We start from the raw sequence: 21705 nt of genomic DNA, 5'->3' as shown, positions 1-21705 counted from the left end.
TTATATCTGGTTGTTTTCAACCAGATTTGGCAAGAGAATGTTTCTCCTGATGTTTGGCACTATGCTATTGCCATCCCTTTTCTTCATTCTGGGAACGATCCCAAGATTTCTTCAAACTGCCATCCAGTTGTTTTGATGAGCTGTTTCTGTAAGGTCTCAGAGAGGATGGTGAATGCTCCTCTTGTTTGGTTTTTTAAATCAAACAACCTGCTCTTGCCCACCCAGTGTGGGCTCTGATAATAGTGCTCAACCATGGACCACCTGGTTCTGACTTGAAATGTCAATCAGGGAAGCCTTTCTCAAATGACAACATCTTATTTCTACATTTTTTGACTTTGGGAAAGCTTATGATACTATGTGGAGGTTGGCATTCTGTGAGATGTCCACTCATGTGGGTTGCATGGCCATTTACCCATTTTTATTAAACATTTTTTTAATGGACTGGCAATTCCAAGTCTGTGTGGGTTCAACACTTTCTTGTTCCTTCTTACAGGAACTTGGAGTCCTTCAGGGCTGTGTCTTGCATGTCACACTTTTATTTATAAAGATTAATGTCATCAGTGATAACTCCCCCTACAGTTGCAAATTGTTGCTATGTTGATGACTTCCATCTTGTAGCAGTCATCTAGTATGAGGTTTATTGAATGGCAGCTATAGAATGTCCTCAATTGTCTATGAAAGTGGATGACAGCAAACAGTTTTACCTTTTGTTGTTCTGAAACTGTATGCATGCTCTTCTGCCATCAACAGGATATTCACCCTGATCCTGAGTTCCATCTCAGAGAAGTTGTGCTTCCCCTGGTCCCTGAGGCAAAGTTCTTGGAACTTATTTTTGACTGTAAGCTAACCTTCATTCTACACATCAAACAGCTATGTGACAAGTTTACAAGGGCACTGAACATCCTCCATGTCCTTTCTTCCACCTCTTGATGATCTATGCTAGAAACCAGTTGTGTCCTCATTCAGTTGAAAATGGACTATGGCTCTGCTAGGACTTTGACTATGAAGATGTTGTACCCTGTTCACCAACAAGGGCTTTGGCTCTGCACAGGGCTTTTACTGTATGCTTCAGAACTTCAATCCTTACCACAGCGTCCCACCTGGAGTTATTTTTTTCTTTCCTCAGTGGGCCATGCTTTTTCAGAATGGATGGTCTGCCATTATTCCTTTTGGCTTTTGTATGCAGGCATAGTTGGATGAAGTGGAATTGGCCTTGGATAATATTGCTGTATCCACTGGTCAGCCCATCCTACTATGGCTTATTACAATCCCCAAATGTGACATTTTTTTGAGTCATCTGAAAAAAGCAGATAATTCTGATTAGAGGTACAGTCTTCTATTTGTCAAACATCTTTCAAACCATTCTTTCATTCCCATTTATATGGATAGTTTGAAATCAGGTGATTCTGTGGGCTCTACCATGGTTTGTCGTGGTTCAATGGTCGCACACAGAATCCCCTTTATAGTTTTTATATTCACTGCAGAACTGTATGCCATTTCTCTTGCCCTGAATCACATAGATGCTAAGCAGTACTTGAATTGCACTATTTATACTGACTCACTTAGCTCTCTACTGGTTCTGGAATCGCTTCACGTTAGTTCTCACTCTGTTCTCATCAATATTCAAAACCAACTGGCCCATTTCTCTCTGTCATCTACCTCTATCCAGTTCTTCTGGATATCAGGTCACGTCAGTATTTATGGGAACAAGTTTGCTGACATCACAGCTATGTGTGTCTGCTCTGCTGCTATCACAGCCATGCCTTTCCCATATAAGGACTATGATCTTGTATTCAAGGCTCAACTCCATACAAGTTGGCATTAAACTTGGAGTGAGCAATGTGATAACAAGCTTTTCCAAATCAAACCTTCCATTACTCTTTAACAATTTTGGTTCTGTAAGGATCAGAAGGAGGACATTGTTCTGGCAAGGCTATACATTCATCATACTTTTTTAACTCTTTGCTTTCTCTTATCTGGGACTGATGCACCAATGTGTGGTCTGTGTGATACTCAAGTTACAATAGCCCACATTTTACTATCATACCATTGTTACAACAATGAGTGATGGCACCATTTAGGACATATTTATACCATGGGTTCATCCTTGTCGTTAGATGGTGTCATTGGTGATGGTGACACTTTTCATCTCGGATGTGCTTTTTAATTTTTAAGAGCCATTGGCCTTTTTAATTCTATTTAAGTTTTTAATTTGAAAATTGGACTTTGATTTATTTTAACAAGATTTCCTTTTATGTATTATCATAATTTTGTTTTTATTTTTACTTTTTTAACCAATTGTTTGGAGTAGATAGCCTAGTTGCTTTGCATCAGTAAACACCAAACAACCAACCAACCAACTTTTATCTTCAGTATAAGCATAGGTTTATCTGTTTTAACCAGTAATTATTTATAATCCTTGGATGTCATGATGTTCTGTAAACTACCTATATCTTAGTTGTGAGATAGAAAAGATATTTTTATCCTTTTGACTGTATAAGCCAGTTTCATTCACAGTTCAGTGGAGAGTCATATAGATATAGAAACAAAGTGATGAAAGTTTAGCTTGGTGATGTTGCTGAATAAAGAAATGTTTATGACATTTTCTTCTTCAATAACATTCCTGCTTTTATTGTGTGTTTTTTTTCTTTTTTCTGATGCATCTAACATAGTATGGTGTAACTTAATGACCTTAATTGAGAGGTTTATGTTGACAGTTTTGTGTTCACTTTGTTTTGTGACAATACAATCCATATTTTAGTTCTTATTAGTGGTGTTAATGCTTATAGCAATAACTTTTGCCAATTTAAAATGGTAGTTTACAATTCATTGTGAAGATCTCACAACTTAAAATATTGGTGATTTAAATAAACAATGCTGAATGCGTGGTAACTGTATGAATAAGTAAGCATGAATAGGACTTTCCCTTATTTTAGGCCAAGTCTTCATGCTCCAGAGTTATGGGGAAGTGTGACTAAAAATGCATTGCTCTGTAATGAATGATACAGTGAATTTCAGAGCTATGAATTCAGCAAGAACAAAGCAGTTTAAAAAGCTTGTAAAAAGAAATTGGACATAAATAGAATGGGAAAAAGTGCTTCAAAAAATTACATCAAAGAATCAAAACACATTAAGAATGTGCAATTATTAAGGAAAGCAACACATGGAGCAACTGTTACATTGAGATATGTCTTTAATAAATATAGATCAGCAATCAGTGATGGGGAGAAATTGTAGACTTAAATATTGTTCAAATACCTGCAAAAAGCTTAACTCTACTAGTAGGGTGTAATGGTAGAAGGTAATGTATAAAATTGTTTAAGTGTACAAGTGCCGTATAGTACTGGGTCTAGATCTATTCACATTTTTTGAGTTAGAAATTAATTTCTTTTCTTGGATCTATATTTTTTAAAGCATTTTATCAGGGTTTTATGTATGCATAGACTGAGATTATTCTACAGTAGGGGCATGTGACTTCTTGGCAATAAATTCAAACAGTTTACAAACAGCACACAATGCACTTTTAAAATAATGTATTCAAAATAATTCACATGTATAAACAAATATTGTGTACACTTTGGAATTCTATTTAAACATTAAATGACTCTCTTTTCTTGTCAAAAGTTCACGTAGGCTGATTCAATTTCTTTAGAATCCAGTTAACAAGATGAACTATTTTTCTGTACTCTTATAACAATAATGTCAGTGAATATGTATGTAAAACTGCTGGTATTGGTAGAGAAAGCACTATGTAAAAAAGCAAACAATGTTTTGTCCTTCTACATAGTGCTTTTTCTACTCATACTAGTTGTTTTTACATATTTATTTATCTCTACAAGTGCGTTTTCTTGTCATCACAGATTAGTGTCAGTGAATAATTCACTCATGCTATTGTAAGGGTTACTACAATTGTATCTTGAACTTTAAATTATTGTGTGTTTTGTCAAAGTTCACACAGACAGATGCAATTACTTTATAACTATATTATTCTCTTATTGCTACTAATCTGTGCAACTCACTCTAAAATGTTACCTATTGTGGCTAATCACTCATGTGTTAGCAAACTTCAAGATTTCTTTTGCTCACTAATTTTCTGACTGAACTGCACTTTCCTCTGTTTTACTTCATTTGACTTTTGCTTGCTTGTTCTCCTGTATTTATATGTTGTTCTCTGAGCTTTTGAAATTTGTCTACTTTACATGAGCAGTACTGTAAAGTAACCATACTCACTTAAGGTAATGAAAATAATACCAAAGAATCAAAGAATTTGGCATCAATAGTATTATAACAGTTGAATTACATACACAACATACAATTAACTGAGTTATATAACCAAACTTGTCACAACTATCCCCTTTAAAATGATTAACTTTTTAACATCATAAAAACTAAATATTTATTAAATATTAACTCATAAAATAAATTAAATAATAATGCCTATGCTAAGCATTGTTATGCATCTGGATCATCTAAATATGAGGTGTGATCAGAAAGTTCTAAGACTTCACTTTTATTCTGAAGAGTAATGTACATATATCACTATTATATGCTATCCCCTTCAAAGTAATCTCCTCCAGCTGATGCACACTTGTTCCAATATTCCTGCCATTTTTGGAAGCAATGCTGGAAGTCTTCAACTGTTATGTGACTAAGTTCTGCTTTCACATTATTACAGGTGGTTGGAATGTAATCAAATTTCTTTTCTTTCAACTTAATCTTGATTTTTGAGAACAGAAAAAATCACACTTGGCAAGATTTGGAGAATACAGGGTTGTGGTATCACAGGAATGTTTTTTTTTGCCAAAAATTCTTGAACAGACACAGCAGTGTATGAAGGCCATTGGTATGATGAAGATGCATGCAGAGTTTTTCAGTTAAAATTGCCTGTCACAGTCCAAAGGAAGTGTCCTGTTCATCAGCTATTTCATGGAAATTAATCACCGATTACTTCGAATTTTGTCTTTCGTCTTAGTGACTATTTCATCGGTGAACGATGTCAATGGTCACCCAGAATGTGAGTCATCTTTGATCAATTCTCAGTCATCTTGGGAGCATTTTATTCACTGATAAACAACAGCCTTACTTAAGCAGTTATCACCAAAGGCAGTTCTTAACATTTTGAGGATTTCTATTCTTCCTTTACCATTTTTCACACAAAACTTGAGGCAAACATTTTACTCTTCTTTTATTCCGACAAGGGCAAGAGATACGTTTGTCTTTGAACACGTTTTTTCGCAACATGGATGTAAGGTCTGAAGAAATGGCTTGTTTGTGGGGTAGATCACTATTTGTACTTTGTACATACCTCAGTGAAGCTCACTGCCTCTGTACTGGCACCTGCAACAGAAAAAGTCTTAGAACTTTTTGATCAGACCTTGTATATGTATATATGTATACATATATAAATCATTTTCCTTTTAGGTTAAAAGTTTGCTGTGCATTTTAATGAAATTTTAAATGAGTCTCAAGACAAATAATTAGTTATATATTTATATATAGACACACACACAAACAAGTTTGGGACCAGAAGTTTGTTCTAATAATGTCTCAGTTTATTGGCCATGCTACTGGCACATAGGTCCTTCTTTCAATTACATCAGGCAAATTGATGCTGCCTTAGAACTCTTGATGGTTGAATCGGTATTGAATTGGAAGCTGTAAAGGATGTTTGAGGAACAAATGGTAAAAAAAACTTCAAGTTAGGGTTTTGTGGTCTATATGTACTGCACATAGGGCACTGATAACTGGTGACTGCACAATCCATTGATAAAATGTAATTGTAATTTCTTTATATCACTTGCACTTGCAAAACAGGTGGCACCATTTTTGTAAAATATCAAGTAGAACAAGTGATGATGCCATTTCTATAAATGGATCTAATACTTGTATTAAACAGCCTCACTGAACATATTGTGAAATAAAATTCCACAATAACAACAACAGTGCCTTTATGAATCTTGACTTAAAGGACAAAACATTACTGAAAGAATACAGGAAAGTAAACATTGGTTTTACTCTTAAAATTTTATTAAGAGACTTCAGAATGAAGATTAGTGATAGAGATGTTGTGTAGTTTCAAAAGGATTTTGGTGATATGCTGGTGAAAACAATATCCACATGACAAGAGAAGTATCCATTGAGGTACACCATTATAAAGAATTTTGATTCACTTCAAGTAATCCAAATTATGCTATTGTCACCTTTGAAAAGATTTGAAAGCAAGTTATAAAGATGATGGAGGAAGTTGCTAAAGAACACTGAATTTGGCAGTATTAAGAATTTCCACTTACTATAATCAGTTGTAATCTTTTTATATATAATACCACATGAAGAAAATAAGAAAAGCTTTAATTCTCTTAATAATTTAAGACAGAGTGTAAAGGTAAATAGTTGCTTTCCTTGATATTTCATTCTTACATCTTTGGTTACTGTTTTAATCCTGGCTGTTCAGTTTCTTACTCTGTACTATAAGGTATAAGGATAAAAGCTATAACTTTGTCACACTAGATAATTCTTTATTATAAATTTATTTTTAACTTAGTTGTGAACCATGATAATCGTTAATAATAGGAATTACACAGAATCTGCTCAAACTCGTGTAGAATATTTAGGTAAAAACCATCTTTAAAAGCTGACTTGTTTTTGAACAAACACTCAAAACCTATCTTTTAAATAGTTAAGATCACCTACACATTTATAATAAGCAAAATAAGTGATTTCACAATTGTAAGACTAAATCAAAATATGCTTATTTGTTTTTCACAAGTCTACAGTTAAATCAGCTGGGTGAGTGTTTTGCACCAAAACTTAACACAGATATGTTGTATAGAATACTGTGAACATTGTTGACCTACTTAAAAGTTGATTTGTTTATATATATTTGTAAATATGTTTATAAATAAATAAAACTTTTTTGTGAAGTATTTTAAATGCAATTAACTCAGGAAATAATATGGTTCTAACATTAATAGTCACAATGTTTAGAATTATGGTAAGTTATCTATCATGTATGTCAATATGTTTGTGCAAAGATTTACATAAAACTGGTACTATGCTGTAAAGTGAGTTACACAGTTTTCCCATGAAAGTTTGCATAGATTTTAGAATTAGTAGTGCTTTTTTTCTCTTCCTTTTTTTGCCAAGAGATAACTTATTTTAAAATCACAACATTGACAATTGCTTGTTATTTATGAAATATTTGTTAATGGAAGAGTCATTAATGAAACAGAAAAAAAATCTGTTTTAACAAATATTTTATGCACTTCTTTCCATGAGAAGACTCATTATTCTATTCCAGTCATTTGTAGTATATGTCAGTGTAAGCTATGCAAAAGATTCAACTGAAAATTACTGTAAAGTATCATAAATAGAAAGATTGCAGAAACTTAACTAACAGTGGAGTAAAGTAATAAACATTTATTTAAAGTACAAATGTATATAACTCTAAAGCATTAAAACATTAGAATGAGAGATTATGACATACACAATAGGTCACATTGTATGCTCATCTAACTCCAATTCTAATTACAGTTACTTAAAATTAAGCTGTTCTTTAAACAAATTTGAATGAGTACAGTTTATTTATATTATATACAATTGATTTTGTTGAAGTACAAACAGGATATTAATTATTCAGAAACATAATTTCTTCTATAAGTTTCCTCTGGAATAAAAAAATATATTGGTCTCTGATATGTTTTTCAGGGCTTCTCAAGTCTACCAGCATTAGAAAACTTCACGTTGAAGAAACAACCGTATGTTTTAGTTTCTTGTATTTTTTTAACATGTTATAAACATGTTAAATCTTAATCTTAATCTGGTACATCAGAAATGATATCCTTACCTCTCTGCATACAATAGCTATTCCTTTTACATCTGCCTTTAAGATTTTATGCATGTTACTTGCCTTGAGTAACCTCACACCTGACACCTGCATTTGAACTAGCTAACTAACATGAACTAACATTGTTCTGAACAGAAGTGTTTCTCCAAACTTGAACTTTGTTCAGTATAGTGAGATTAAGTTCAATATACATTGTCTTTCAATTACTGCTTATACAAAAAAGAAAGAAAAAGAGAGTTAATTCCTGCAATCAGAGTTAAGTCTCAAGTGATGATTATCATACTTCATCTGATCTGCAGGCTTATTGACTGTTGAGGACATTACTGCCTATGATCAATGTATCATGGATTCATTATTGTATTCTGTACAGATAACCCATTGTGTAGCTTTATACTTAACTACTAACAAACAAACAAAGTTGTTATTGTTTTCATTGTCTCATCTTTCTGGCTATACACTGGAAACATGTCCTGTCTTTCTGAACTCCACTATGAAGGTGACAATTTTGATTGGCTCTTTCCACATCGCAGACTTGCAATAGGCTTCTCTTTACCTGTTGAGGCCAGTGTTTTTCCTCCGATTATCTTTGTGGATTTGATTTGTCAGATTTATTCTTTACTCTCTCTTTCACCAATGTCTTTTTATTATTATTCTTTCTTTTTAAATATATTTCATATTGAGGATTGTTAGGTTTTTCTTTCTTATCCAGATGTACACATACTGACTTGTTTCTGGATCAGCTGTGTTCACACTTTCAAATCTGTAGCCCTCTCCAAATCCATGATTCTTCTGTCATGGCTTATGGTTATCCCCCTTTTCCATTTTTGAATTAACAATTCCTGGAATCAGTTTTACCTGCTTTGTGGGGTGACTCCCTTGTCTCGAATAATAGTGCCAATTGTTCCTGTCTTTTCTCTTTTTTTTTTTCTTTACCCATTTAATTTGTCACTTGCCTTCTCTTTTTCTCCTCTCTGAAATTCTACATAATTATCCTGGTAGTTTTTCTGAAAATCTGCTATTAATATTTTTCAATACCTTAGCCAGTGTTTCATCTTATTCTTTGTTCCTGATTTCTTGGTTTCTTTGTTATTGGGACCTTTTGGGATGTGACAAACTTCTTTTTTTTTGTTTTTTTTAAACTTCTGTAGCATCAGTCTAGCACCTTTTCTTTGCTCTGAAGTTTTTCTGGGTGCTTTTAACACATGAAAATATTGAGCTAAGGTTGCCTAACACCAGTCCATCTATTCATTTGTAATTTCTCATATTTCCTATCAACTGCATGATATCTCCACCTCTCTCACTTTTCCCATTTCTCATCCCTCTACATCTTACCATTCCCCACACATCACATCAGTGACTATCTCACTTTGCACTCAGTCAGTTCAGGCTCATAGTGGCATGCCTATTTTTGTTTTCAGTCCTCTGAAACTCATTTGCAATTGACTGGTGGGTCATTTAAATTCATAATGTGATCCTGAATGTTTTCTACATCTCAACATCATGGAATCAGATTTTGTATTCCAGAGATCCATTGAGAGGGTCCTTTACCCTTGTTTTTACCTGTTTTCTAAGAGATTGGAGACTTTCCTACCATCATCAAACATTCTTCTCTCAATCATAATCTAGTGGTTTCTCAGTTCAATATGGAAGGTTTTCTTTCTTTTGTTAGTCCTTTTCCTCTAGACTATGTATGCTCAAGGTAGACATCTCAGACACTTTTGTACTTTTTCATCTTTTTGTTTTTCTTTCATTCATTCACTGGAATCAGGTGTACCAGTTTCAAGCTCTTCTGTTTGGGATAGCTTTGGGCACAAATGTCTTCTACAATGTTATAGGAGCATTTGCTTTGGTGTCTCCACAGTCTTGGCCTTCATTTCTATTATTACAAAGACTACTGGTTCATTCTTGCATCTTCTCAGAAGGCCTCTTTCTGGAATCTCTCTGAAACACATCATTTCTCCTTCATATAGTAGCTTATCTGCTTTGGCAGGTTAAACCTTCCAAGTCATTCCTCAGTCCAGCCCAATTATCCCCATTGGTGTCTTTTTCAATTCTAAACTCAGTCAGGCTCAATCTTCCTTCTTTGGTTCTTTGCACATTATTCATGTTTCTCCAACCTCACAGCTCTTATTTTATCCAATTTTCGTTACCTCTTTACTCTTTCTGTCTGTCAATGATACTGATATGTGTTTTTTCCATTGGTTCAACTACCACTCCCACCAGGCCATTCTTTATTGTTCAGCCAAAGATTTTTGATCTACTATAGCAGACTATTTTGGCAACCTTATTAACTGCATTTTACTATATCTTTTGCTCTTACTCCATTTTTCTTCCCATACTATTTCCAGCTTTTTTGGTTATACTTGTTAGCTGCCTCCCTCCCCCTCCCAATTTGTTTTCCCTGTCTGCTAGGACAAATAATGTGGCTTTATGTGCTCTCAAACAGGTCTTATTTGAACCATGGACTTCTCTAAAACATATTTCCATCTTCTTGCTTGTGGTCATTGCAAATCTGACTTTATGTATTGGATGCCTTCCAAACTTGGTTTCACAAATCATTCTTTACTTTGTTCCCTGACTGCTTATTTCTTTCTATGACTTTTATGGATTGTGAGGGAGATCATTCCTCCTTTCCTATTTTGTTTTTGTCAGTCTTAACCTTCTGTAACCATACTGATCCAAAACATCTTTTGTATCCAGTTTGAGCAGTCATGTGTAACTTGACATACACAGCTATTTTTAGGGGTCCTGTAATAATTCATTTTTGCCATGGGACCCCTCTTTGTAATTTGACAAAAATTGGCCACACAGTTTTTCTTGTTTTAATATTTGTTTGTACTCCCTTGGGCTTTGATAAGTGCTCGACATTGTCACGGCGTAGAGTACACGAAGGATTGAATGCAGACAAATCTGAATTTATGATGCCAGATGTGGATTAGTGCTTCCTGTGTGTACGTCTAAAGTGCCTTTTAGTTTCTTCTTTTACACTTTGTTACCCATTACCTTCCAGCAGTTTTTTACAGGGTTGAGATCTGGTTTATTGCCTAACTAGCACAGTGTCTTGATCTTCTCCCTTTAAAGATAGCCTTTCAATTGAAACAAATGAAATAAAATCTAAGATGTCTTTCCAATGCACATAATGTGAAATTTCATCTTTATTTCATGTTTACTACTTAGAGTGCATATATATGTATATATATATTACCTTTTTAGCCCTAAGACATGAAGCAAAGACATCCTGGCTGGAATGTGCACTGAACTGTATTGTTGACTTTAACTAGATGTACATTTTGGCATTGACAGTGTCTTTTACAAAATGCATGCAATCCAGACTGTGTCAAAGATGCATTCCCATGTCACCTGATCCTGCTGAAGCTTCACAGCACATTGGATGAAACTCTACTTCACATAAACATTGTAGAAAATACTTCTCATCAAACCATTACAGGTTAAACTTTGATTTTTCTGAAACAATCATTGCTCCACATTGCTTCAGTTCAGCCAACTCACTGTTTAACCCAGTTGAGCCTCATTTTGTTGGTGAGGATGAGTTTCATCCTTCACTATTCTTGCTGGTAGAATGGATGGAACACATGGTTTCAGTGAATCTTGAAGTTTCCTGCCATGCTCTCTCATATCTGTGGACAATGGTTGATAATTTTGCACACTCATTCATTTCAAAATGTAATCATCAGCTGCTGTGAAAGCTTTCTTTCTTCCTCTTCTCTTCTACTGCTCCACACAGTCTTTCTATATCTGCACCAAGCAGCTCACAACAGACCAAATAAATTTAATTTTTCTAGCAGTCTGCTCTTTTGAAAGTTTATCTGTGCACAAATAAATGTTGATTGTTATTTTTTCCTTGGAGTTAACTTGCAACCATTGGCCATGGTAGTATCACATACATGTTCTATTATTGTAACAGGTGGGCTTCTGAACTGACTCTCAGGCAGATCTTCTAGTTGTAGCCAAAAAACAAGTAATATAATATGAAGGCAACCTATAAAGCTTCTTATATAATAATTAGATAGTATTATATCACCCATGAAACACATTTGCACCTATGTGCATTAGGGTCTCAAAAACAATGATTCCAAAGAAAAATGAAAAAAAAATTGGTGATGCAAAATGTTATCCCCCTTCTTCATATGTATATTTTCATGATTCTTTTTAGTCTGTGCCTGCCAATGACTATATTTAGAAAAAACTAGCATCAGGAGGTCATCTGCTTTCATTCCTGACTCACTCATTTCATCTTTTTAAATTAGGTTCATTGTAACCCATTCCACTCTCTCCAGTAAAAAACACTTTTGTGATATTTAGGTCCTCTTGGGTCTGAACATCTCTCCAGTGTTTTCCTAACATGAATTCCACTTTCCATGGTCATTAATTGGAGCACAGGAGACCCGAACCATTTACCAGTTTCTAACTGTGGAGATGGTTTACACTTCTAAAGAGAATCTGAATGGGCAGCTAGGTTGAGAAGTAGAGCAGGGGTTCAATATAAGTGGAATGCAGTTCATCCTCTCATATGTAATATGCCAATGTCCTGTTGGTTTGACTAGCAGAATGGAGCAAAGTGTTTTTTATGACAAGTGGGGCCTTGTTATTCATTTTTGTAATGTAAAATGAGTAAATGATACCACAGAAAACATACCAAATTGTGTTGTCTAATCATTGGCATAGCTACACTACACCTCATACTAAACCCACCAGTTATGTACAAATGCTTAGTTGGTCACCTTTCCACCCATATCTGCAATACATTGGCTTGCTTTTGCCCTCTCATACTTCCATCCAGGCAGAGAGAATATTCTTCATGAGATGGATGCAGTCTCCCATGAATGTTGTCTTTCTAGTAAGTTCCACTGTAGGGTATCACATTCCTTTTCTATGTTTTAGCTACTACACTGGCTGTTACAGAACATCAAAGTGGAATTCTAGCTATTGTGTACAGAGAGGTAAGGCTATCATTTTGGAAGTTTACATTTTTCTTACTTGAATATGTATTTTAAGTAGATACCTCTCTGTACACCTTCCTCCCTAACCAGTAGTGCACATTACTCTTTCTTCTTCTAAGAATGAAGTTAATTTTGAGTGAGAGGTGTTATGGGGATCTACTATGCATGGAGGATGTGGCACCCTCTTGCTGCTAGTCTAGTTCACATAAAACCACAGGCCTTAGATAGGAGGTAGCTCATGGCGAGTGGCATGTGCAAAATTCCAAAGCCAGCACGTGAGGAATAGCTGTTGTGTGAAGAAAGGTAAGTGTTTATTATAAATACAATTTTAAGTAAGAACAATTCTAGCTTTTGTATTATTATTTAATAGTATAATCAAGTTAGTGAAGAAAAATCAAAATAATACACAATTATTATTTATTTTTTAAAAATATTAAACTATTATTTTTCATCACAATTAAAACTACTTACAATGTATAACACTTAATATTTGCATATAATAAGGAAAATAGCTACAGAATTATAACAGCAACACAAATATGTTTAAGCTGTCTTAATGTTCATTATGTTATGCACTCTTTCGGTGCATGGGAGAAACACTGGGACCCCATTGAGTGACATAGGGGTTAGATCCAAAAGCCAATCTACATGGTACATGCTAGGTTTGGTGACAATCATTCTAGTGCTTCATCAGTGAACACACCCAATACTTTTACCTAATAATGGTTTAAATTAAGCATTTGTCTGTTCTAAACTACATATAGTTCACTGTTGCAGTTTAACCCTTGTTAGTTGCATGGTTAACTTTGAACTTCAAGTATGTTTGTTAACATCATCTTCAAGAGGTGGTGGCACTGAGGCAGTTATTGTTCATGGTACCTTTTCCAAACCTCTGATAGTGTGCACAAGTAGCTCCTTCCAATTCTAAGTGAGCCACATTGATAGCAGCTTATGATTTGTTATTGCTCTGGTGCACAAACACTCCATGGTATGAAATCAAAGGGCATTTCTGGGAAAGTTTATATCTCAATTATACTTGACTCAGTTAATGTGTTTAAAGCTAATTCATACCAATTATGAAGGAATTTTTCCTTGAAAAATGTTTTTTATGAAATGTCAAAATATTTATTTTTTTGTTATTATTAATGATGGACAGCAACACTGAAAGTGAGAAGATTAGGCATTTTCATTGATGCTAAACTAATGATATTTCATTCAAAATACTTGTAATAGGATACTTAGATAAAAACATATTTACCTTACATTTGTAATGAAGTTAATTGTTTATGAAATGAAATATGAATGATGTTTTGTAATAACACTGCTCATACTTTAAAAATTAAACAAAATGTTATGTAATTGGTCACAGGTTATTAAACCTACAAATATACATGAATATGTTTTAGTTATAATTATAAATTGTAATTACTTTTCTGGGTGGGGTGTGATCAAAACCCATGTACTAATATTGTCTGGCAAACTAATGGTACTAATGCAGAGTTAAAATATTTCATTTCAAATCAGTCAGACTTACTTCTGAAATGCTATAAACCTTTTCTTATTGCATTTGAACTGTTATTGAGATGATTTTCATCCTTTACTTCATTTTTGAATTGGGATAATTTTTGAAATTACCACACTACTCGTACTACATGCTGTGATTTGGCTTGTTTTGAAGTATCGTATCTCATCTCTGTTATTGGTTATTCTTGATTGCTTGATTCCCTTATGCAGTATCATATACCTTGATGTCTTTATTATATATGGGTCACACTGCTATTTTTTCTTTGTTTTTATCACGTACCTCTTACACTCCTTTGACACTTTTTCATATTGTCAAGTATTTATTGCCGTGTACTTGTCATTTATTCACGACTTGCAAATATATATATATTTTTTTTAATTATTCATTTTTGTTGTTAGAAATTTAATACCTGGTTTTTATTTTTGGTTATCATTTCATTCTAGAATGGAATGTGATTTTATTTAATGATCACTGAAACTACTCATATTTTTAGTGTGGCAACCACTAATGTGTCAATCCTACTTCAAAAGATTTTCACTACTGCATTCCAAGGATGAGTTACTTATGTAGGTAGAAAAAACATGCTTGTTTTTTTGGGTAGGCTAGCACTGATACAGGTGAGGTGCATCTTTATCTCTCCTCTCTTGACTCAGTCCTGAATTAGTGTACTGCACAAATTTTGGAAAGGGGTGTCATCTTAGTATTTTGTTGTATTTGTAGACTCTTTGTTTCATCTTCTTTGGGTTTATTATATTCAATCTGATTTACTGTTTGTCATTCATGATTCACATCTTCCAGTGTCTATTCAATTTTCTATATGAAGGTCTTAGACCTTTTTCATGACAAAGTGATATCAAAGTTGCACTTCGTATTACTTCCAGGTTTTTAATTTCATTTCTTTGTAATGCCACAGATAACAAGAGATTGGAGAATAACAATAATTTTTTCTTATCTTCTTTGCCATCTCATGATGGTTCTTTCACCTTGACTTTTAAATGATAAATGGAGTTTCAGTTACTCTTATTTACATGTTCTGACTCAACTTTCTTCACTTCTCATATGATGGGGTGATTTCATTTATAACACTACTTTGGTTTGGATTTGGTATTGTATGAATTCACAAGTATAATTGCACCATTAGGTGGTCTCCTGTGTACATACTGTATCGATTATCACTTTTACATGGATGACTAGAGGGTTATTGCTTAGTGGTTATTATATACTGATCTGTCCTCCCAATCAGCTTCTGTTCTTGGTTGAATTGTTCATGAGTACAGTAAAATCAACTCATGAGTTGTGTGTAAATATTTGGTTGATCATGCCCTTGTCCACTCATACCTGCAACACATTGGCTTCCATTCGTCCTTTCATACTCTCTCCAGACAAAAAGGCATTTTATGAAGACATGCATGAGATGGGTGCAGTCACCTATGAGTGTTGTCCTCTAACAAGTATTGACCACAGGGACTTGATGTGTCTGAAAAGATCACTGCTGAACATTGCTTAAGTCCTGTTAGCATGCTGGTTAGCCCAGTTTAGCCTAATTTTGTTAGAAAGAAGGGGTTTATTCCTTGACCATTCTTACTGGGAGACTGCTTTATCTTTATCAGTTTGATCACCATTGTTGTTAAACCAAGTTAATATCTTCTTCATCCAAGATTTTGTGCTTGGATTGAGCAGCTGTTATCTTCAGATACTTTTGAATATCTCATTGTTACATTTGTGTGTTTAAAGATTTGGGTTGTTTTACACACATCTCAGTAGTCCTACCATTGTGTCTGTATACTGGTGGACACTGACTGTGATGAAGTACACTGACAGGCTAGGTGGAACTCATCTTTTTTAATTATTGATTTTTTATGGGTGCAATAATATCTTGGCTTTCTCTGAATTGATGTATCACGGGTTGTGCAAGAGGTTTGGTTGTTCTCTGCTTTATTAATTCATTATGACTACATCATTTTCTGATGCTTTATCTAGTAGGAGACACTGTTCATTAAAAGACTATCTGTGAACTCAGAGAGCAAGGATCACAACACCATTTCAGCTGAGTTTTCAGACTCGTAGCTATCATCTCTCACCATATAAACTTATGATGTCCTAAGCATTATATTTACTAGTTACAATTGCCTTATCATTTGGGTAATTAAGTGAGAATTACACAAAATATGATGAATATCACTTGGCAGCTTATTTTACATTTCAAATACAACAGAATCAAAGCCAGCTATTCAAGGAAAAGATCATTTGTTTACAGCATGCAAGAAACAGTTAAAATTTCATAGATGCACCCAGTACTATCTTTGAATTACAAAGAAAGTAACAATGAAGTGATTGTAATAGTGGGTGTTATTGATTCAGTAAGCTACACAGGTATGCAGGCATAAAAACAGAAAGACAGGGACAAACAGAACAACTTTTGGCAGATAATCTGAATGATACCAAGTCAATAGAGGTAATGCAACAACTTTGTTGGATTGGGATCTCGATGTTGCCTATCAACAGGACTGGATAATTTATTAGGCACAATAAGCACAGTGCCTAGGGCCTATGAAAACTATGGGTCCATAAAAATTTTCAATAAAAGTTAATCATAGAGGGCTGAAATGTAATAAGTATAAAAACATGAAATACACATTTTACTGTGAAAACTTTATTGCATCTTTAAGTTATGTGATACATATTTGTTTATATGCATTAGTTTGTGTACTCACATTCACATAAACATACAGCTGATATTTAACTTCAGTGTATTAACACATATAAACAATTATACATTATACACATATAAATATTTAAATTTCAAACCAGAATTTATAACTTATATATCTATAATTTATCTAACCTTTGATTTAACTTATACGGCTGGTAGGGCCTACAAACAGAAGATGCCTAGGCCGTATGATCATTTTGATCCAGCACTGCCCTACAAGCCTTGTCTGATTCTCCTTTTGAACCCATTGCAACATGTTTCTTGTACCATCTGTCCTTCAGATTTGTTTCATCATCTTGGTATACAATCATTTTCATTCCAATATTTATGCCTTTAGTGTTTCTCATTCCTTATATGTTATCTTCTATCCAGATTAGGACATTGGACATTCTTGGGACATTGGTTGTCTAGGAAGATTTTACAACTTTTTTGTTCCTTTTCTGCCCTTCCATTTCCTACCTGTATTCCCATCTGGATCCAAATCAACTTATTTGTTCAATTCATTCTCTGCTATGTTATGTGGCTCATATTGTCTCCTTTCATTGTTGTCATTCCTGTCTGTTTGTTCCATGGAATTTCTCTGCTTCCCATGATCTATTACTTCTTATGCTCACTGGGTGGATTCATCAACTGATACAACTGGCTTGTTCTTCACACCAAATTTGTCATCTCAATGTCTTTAGCTGCTTGAAACTGCTGTCCTTCAGAGGAAATTGTTGATGCTGATATGTGGAAACTCCCAATGCATTTATCACGTTTTCTGGTCATCCTTGACCAGGTATCATCTTTCTCCTGTGGCAATTTTTCACACATCTATTTACCTTTGACTGGGGTAAATCGACATACTATTTTTTTATTCAGTTGGTATACATAATATTTCAGGGTCCCACCTGGTGTCAAGTATTGCCTCACCATGTATGCTTTTATAATGTTCTCTGTTGAGATGAGGTGTTTCTGTAAGACCACTGGCCATGTACTCAGTAGCGTGTGTGTGAATATGTATATATGTTTTTTAATTATTGCTTCATACATAAAGGACCGTCACTCACAGACTTCATGTGTAAAGCAGATGGGAATTTTTGCCATCCCTACTAACTCATGATTTTTATAATCAGGATCTTTCTGCTTTTCCAAATAGGGAATAGCAGGCACCAATTGCACTGTCTCCTCTAGACTCTCCATTGTGTATTTCTCCCATTTTCATTCTAGTGGAGTAGAGGAGTCCTTGCCACTTTTGGTTTTCAGTAGCTGAAGTGGTGGATCATAAAGGTTTCTTCCTGATGGGGTTTGTATCATAAACTAAATGAAATTTTATAGCTCATATGTACCCACTTGGTGAAAAGAGGGTTTTGTTGTTATACTTACTGATTATGCAATAAATTTATATTCTGGGTTCTAGACACTTCCCCTGGATGTTTTTGTTCAGACTGGCTCCACTTGTTGATTACAAAATAAATATCTTATGCAAGGTGCTTCCACTGGATATTTTCTACCTCGATGGATCACACTTAACATACCCAGTAGTGCTTCTCCAAAACAGTTTTTGCTAAGCAGACCACACTTGGCCTAATTCAGTGTAACAAAGGTGCTTATCCCTGGGTTTTGCTGAGGCACACTGTACTTGTTAATTTCTCTATTTAATCTAAGGTACTTCCATTGGATGTTTTCTACAAGGATGGACTACACTTGGCATAATACTGTGTATCCCAAGGTTCTTCCTCTGGATGATTGTGCCACACCTAGCAATCACATTATTTATTGTAGATGCTTCCTCTTAATATTTTTTTTTGTCCAGGCAGATAGCACTTATTGATCTTACAAGCTTTTACAAGATGCTTCCACTAGTTTATTTTTCCTTGGATGGACCACACTTGGCATAATCCAACATATCTTTTCATGGATGTTTTTTGCCTTGGCAGACTGCACTTGGCATATTTACATACAAGTTATGGTTCTTTAACCCTAGCCACTCATACTTACATAAAATTATCAGACTCCTTAAAAAAAACTATATTAATATGTCCCTTGATAATGCTTGCTACATATCATATGTGGACAAATTATGCACTATCTGTTCACAACAAGCTAGTTCCAAATTAAAAGACACTTTCTCATCAACTTACTTATTCGAGGTGCTTCCACTATATATATATATATATTTTAAGGGAGAATTACTCTTGTTGTTTACAATATTATAGACAAGGCAGTTTTACTGTATGGTGTGCCTGAAACTCTACCCTTGACATATATTTATTTGGGATCATTGTCAGTTATACACTAGACATTTTGTTTTTGTCTATGCTATGCTGTTTTGTGTCATAGTTATACAACAGTTCTTCAACAAATTGTGCTATACATTTCTTTCTTGAAGCTATGGTGCCTGCCTATTACATTCCACCCAATATGTATTACTGAGTTTGTTACTGCACAAAGAGCATACCTTTTCCAGAAGTAATGCTATACATCACAAGTGTGCTTACTTTTCTTATTATGGCACACCCATTTTCCCAGGCAATTGTTCTATATTTGATTCAATATTGTCATGCCTTCACTGGCCCCCTCCATCTTTGCAGTGTGGGATTCTAGCTTTGGGTGAGTGGGGGTAGTACTATTTTAGAAGTTAACATTTTTTTACTTTGAAAATGTATTTCATTAGATACTTTCCTCCTCTTCCCACTCTTCCTTCTTAATGACATTCCTGTATGTGTAGTTTGCACCTGCAAATTTTTGAAAGTAATGATTGTGCTGGAATAGCAAAAGGAGCTACTTGCACTACTATAGATGGTGAAGTGTGATTGGTAGAGGGTAGCTATGTGATCACCTTAACCAGACGGGTTCACTGTTAGTGATAAAATTGTTAGAAAAATATTTTCATTGTAAGAAAATGTTAACTTTTGTAATTTATTATATGATTAATAAACTAATATGACTGAGTAGATAAAGAATACTCCTTCCTGAATTGTTTTGTTTTATGATCAGAAACTTGTGGCTTTGTGGACTCCTGAAGTGGTAGTGCCTATTATTACTTCCACTAGGACACAAATTTAGGAATGTAAGAGGTGTGATATTATGAACACAGTGCCTATTAAAAAAAAGAAATTGTAATTTATTTAGTACTAGAGAATAAACTTAAGGAAACTTAGGCATAACACAATGTATAAACTTTTACACCTTATTCAACATTTAGGCTTTTGGTTAAGCAATTAATCACATAAAATGTTGAAAAATACATTTAAACTTTATTTAGTACTAAAGTAGCCCAAGGATTGTGGAGTATGCTACCAGCTTGTTGCTGTGGTAGATAGCACTAAATGTTTTGCTATAGCTCAAAAACAAATATAACACCCCAATTGCTGAAAGGGGTGAACAAGTTTGGTGGCAGTGGGAATCAAACCCAAGACCCTCACATCATGAGTCACTAGGTTATGCTGGCTTAAAGCTAAACAACCATGAATTAAGCATTAAATAGTAATGATATTTCATAATGAAAATATTTTAATTACTTTAATATTTAGAATAATATAAAAATATTATAATTGGAAATTCTAGTTTTGATTAAGTTATTTTATTGGTCAAAAGACATTGTCAGGAATTGTTGTAAAGTTTGTTTTTACAAAGTTATACTGATTAAGTTGTTTCATGACATTAAATTTTTCACAGCACATGAAATTAACAAATGATATTTATGGTTTGTAAAGTAGGGTATGCTGTATTCTCTTTCCTATTTACTTTTATTATTGTATTGTTTAGAATGTTTAATATATCTACTTATACTATATTTATTTTTGAGACTACTTTACATTCTTAGCTTAATGTACAGATTTATTAATATTCTAAATCTCAAACTGACAGAACCTTGTGAGATATTATTGTGGTTATACCCTAAAATATTGTTAACAGCAAGTGTGCTCAATTAATAAAATAATGTATTCTAATATTTGTAAGTAAGCACAGTATATTTTATTAGGCATACACATTACTGAATTCATTTTTAGATTTTGACTTAAGTAGGCAGCTAACTTACTCTGATAATAAAATAATGTGTACTAATTGCACGGTTTTGTAAAGAGTTTTTAAAATATAAAATGTACATTGAATATTTTAATACATAAATGTAAATCAGTGTCAGGTTAATGTCAAGTATGTGTGAGCCAGATTCTTTACAGTAGGTGTCTTTGACTTGTGAGCAATAAATTTTAACAATAAACAAACAGCACACAGTCCACTTGTTTTAAAATTATATATTAAAATAAATCAAGCATATATATAAATTTTGTTACACAGGGCAGTTGAAGAATTTGAGAAATAGGAGGGCTCTGTTTTGAGAATTAATATGTGTCTGTTATAATGGTGGCTACTGATACCTTCTGTTGATAAAAGTGTACATTCTTACAGAGATACATGCAAGGTGCTTATCATGTTGAGTGCTATTATTTCTTAAGCAACCAAGATCACTTTTATCATATATGAAATAGTCTATTTCTTTTTCAGATATAACAACATCAAGCACATCTTTCCATGGCTTTCCCCAGCTGGAATCAGGCTTTTGAATTTTCTGTTCATGTATGATCCAAGAAAGAGGTAAAGCTGTAACTCACTGTTTATATTTTGCACATATAAGAGTATTAGGTTTTTATTAAAGTGAGTTTAATGGTATAAGATA

At 33.9% G+C, this 21705-nt stretch overlaps 1 protein-coding gene across 9 annotated transcripts in view; it reads left to right on the top strand.

Moving 5' to 3' along the window:
- The window catches only part of Cdc2rk (cyclin-dependent kinase 10), a 124450-nt gene that overhangs the window by 82615 nt on the left and 20130 nt on the right, over window positions 1–21705 (top strand). For all 9 annotated transcript variants that reach the window (XR_013031642.1, XM_076514923.1, XM_076514918.1 and 6 more), the window contains 2 exons: window positions 7705–7754; window positions 21534–21623. Coding sequence is in view for 8 of the 9 variants with exons in the window: in XM_076514923.1 (XP_076371038.1) it covers window positions 7705–7754; window positions 21534–21623 (140 nt within the window). In the remaining variant the exon portion in view is untranslated. The remainder of the gene's footprint in view (window positions 1–7704; window positions 7755–21533; window positions 21624–21705) is intronic.

This window comes from Tachypleus tridentatus, chromosome 7 (genome assembly GCF_004210375.1).
Source record: "Tachypleus tridentatus isolate NWPU-2018 chromosome 7, ASM421037v1, whole genome shotgun sequence".
In the NCBI taxonomy this organism is placed as follows: Eukaryota; Metazoa; Arthropoda; class Merostomata; order Xiphosura; family Limulidae; genus Tachypleus; species Tachypleus tridentatus.
This window is presented reverse-complemented; position numbering and strand designations above follow the sequence as displayed.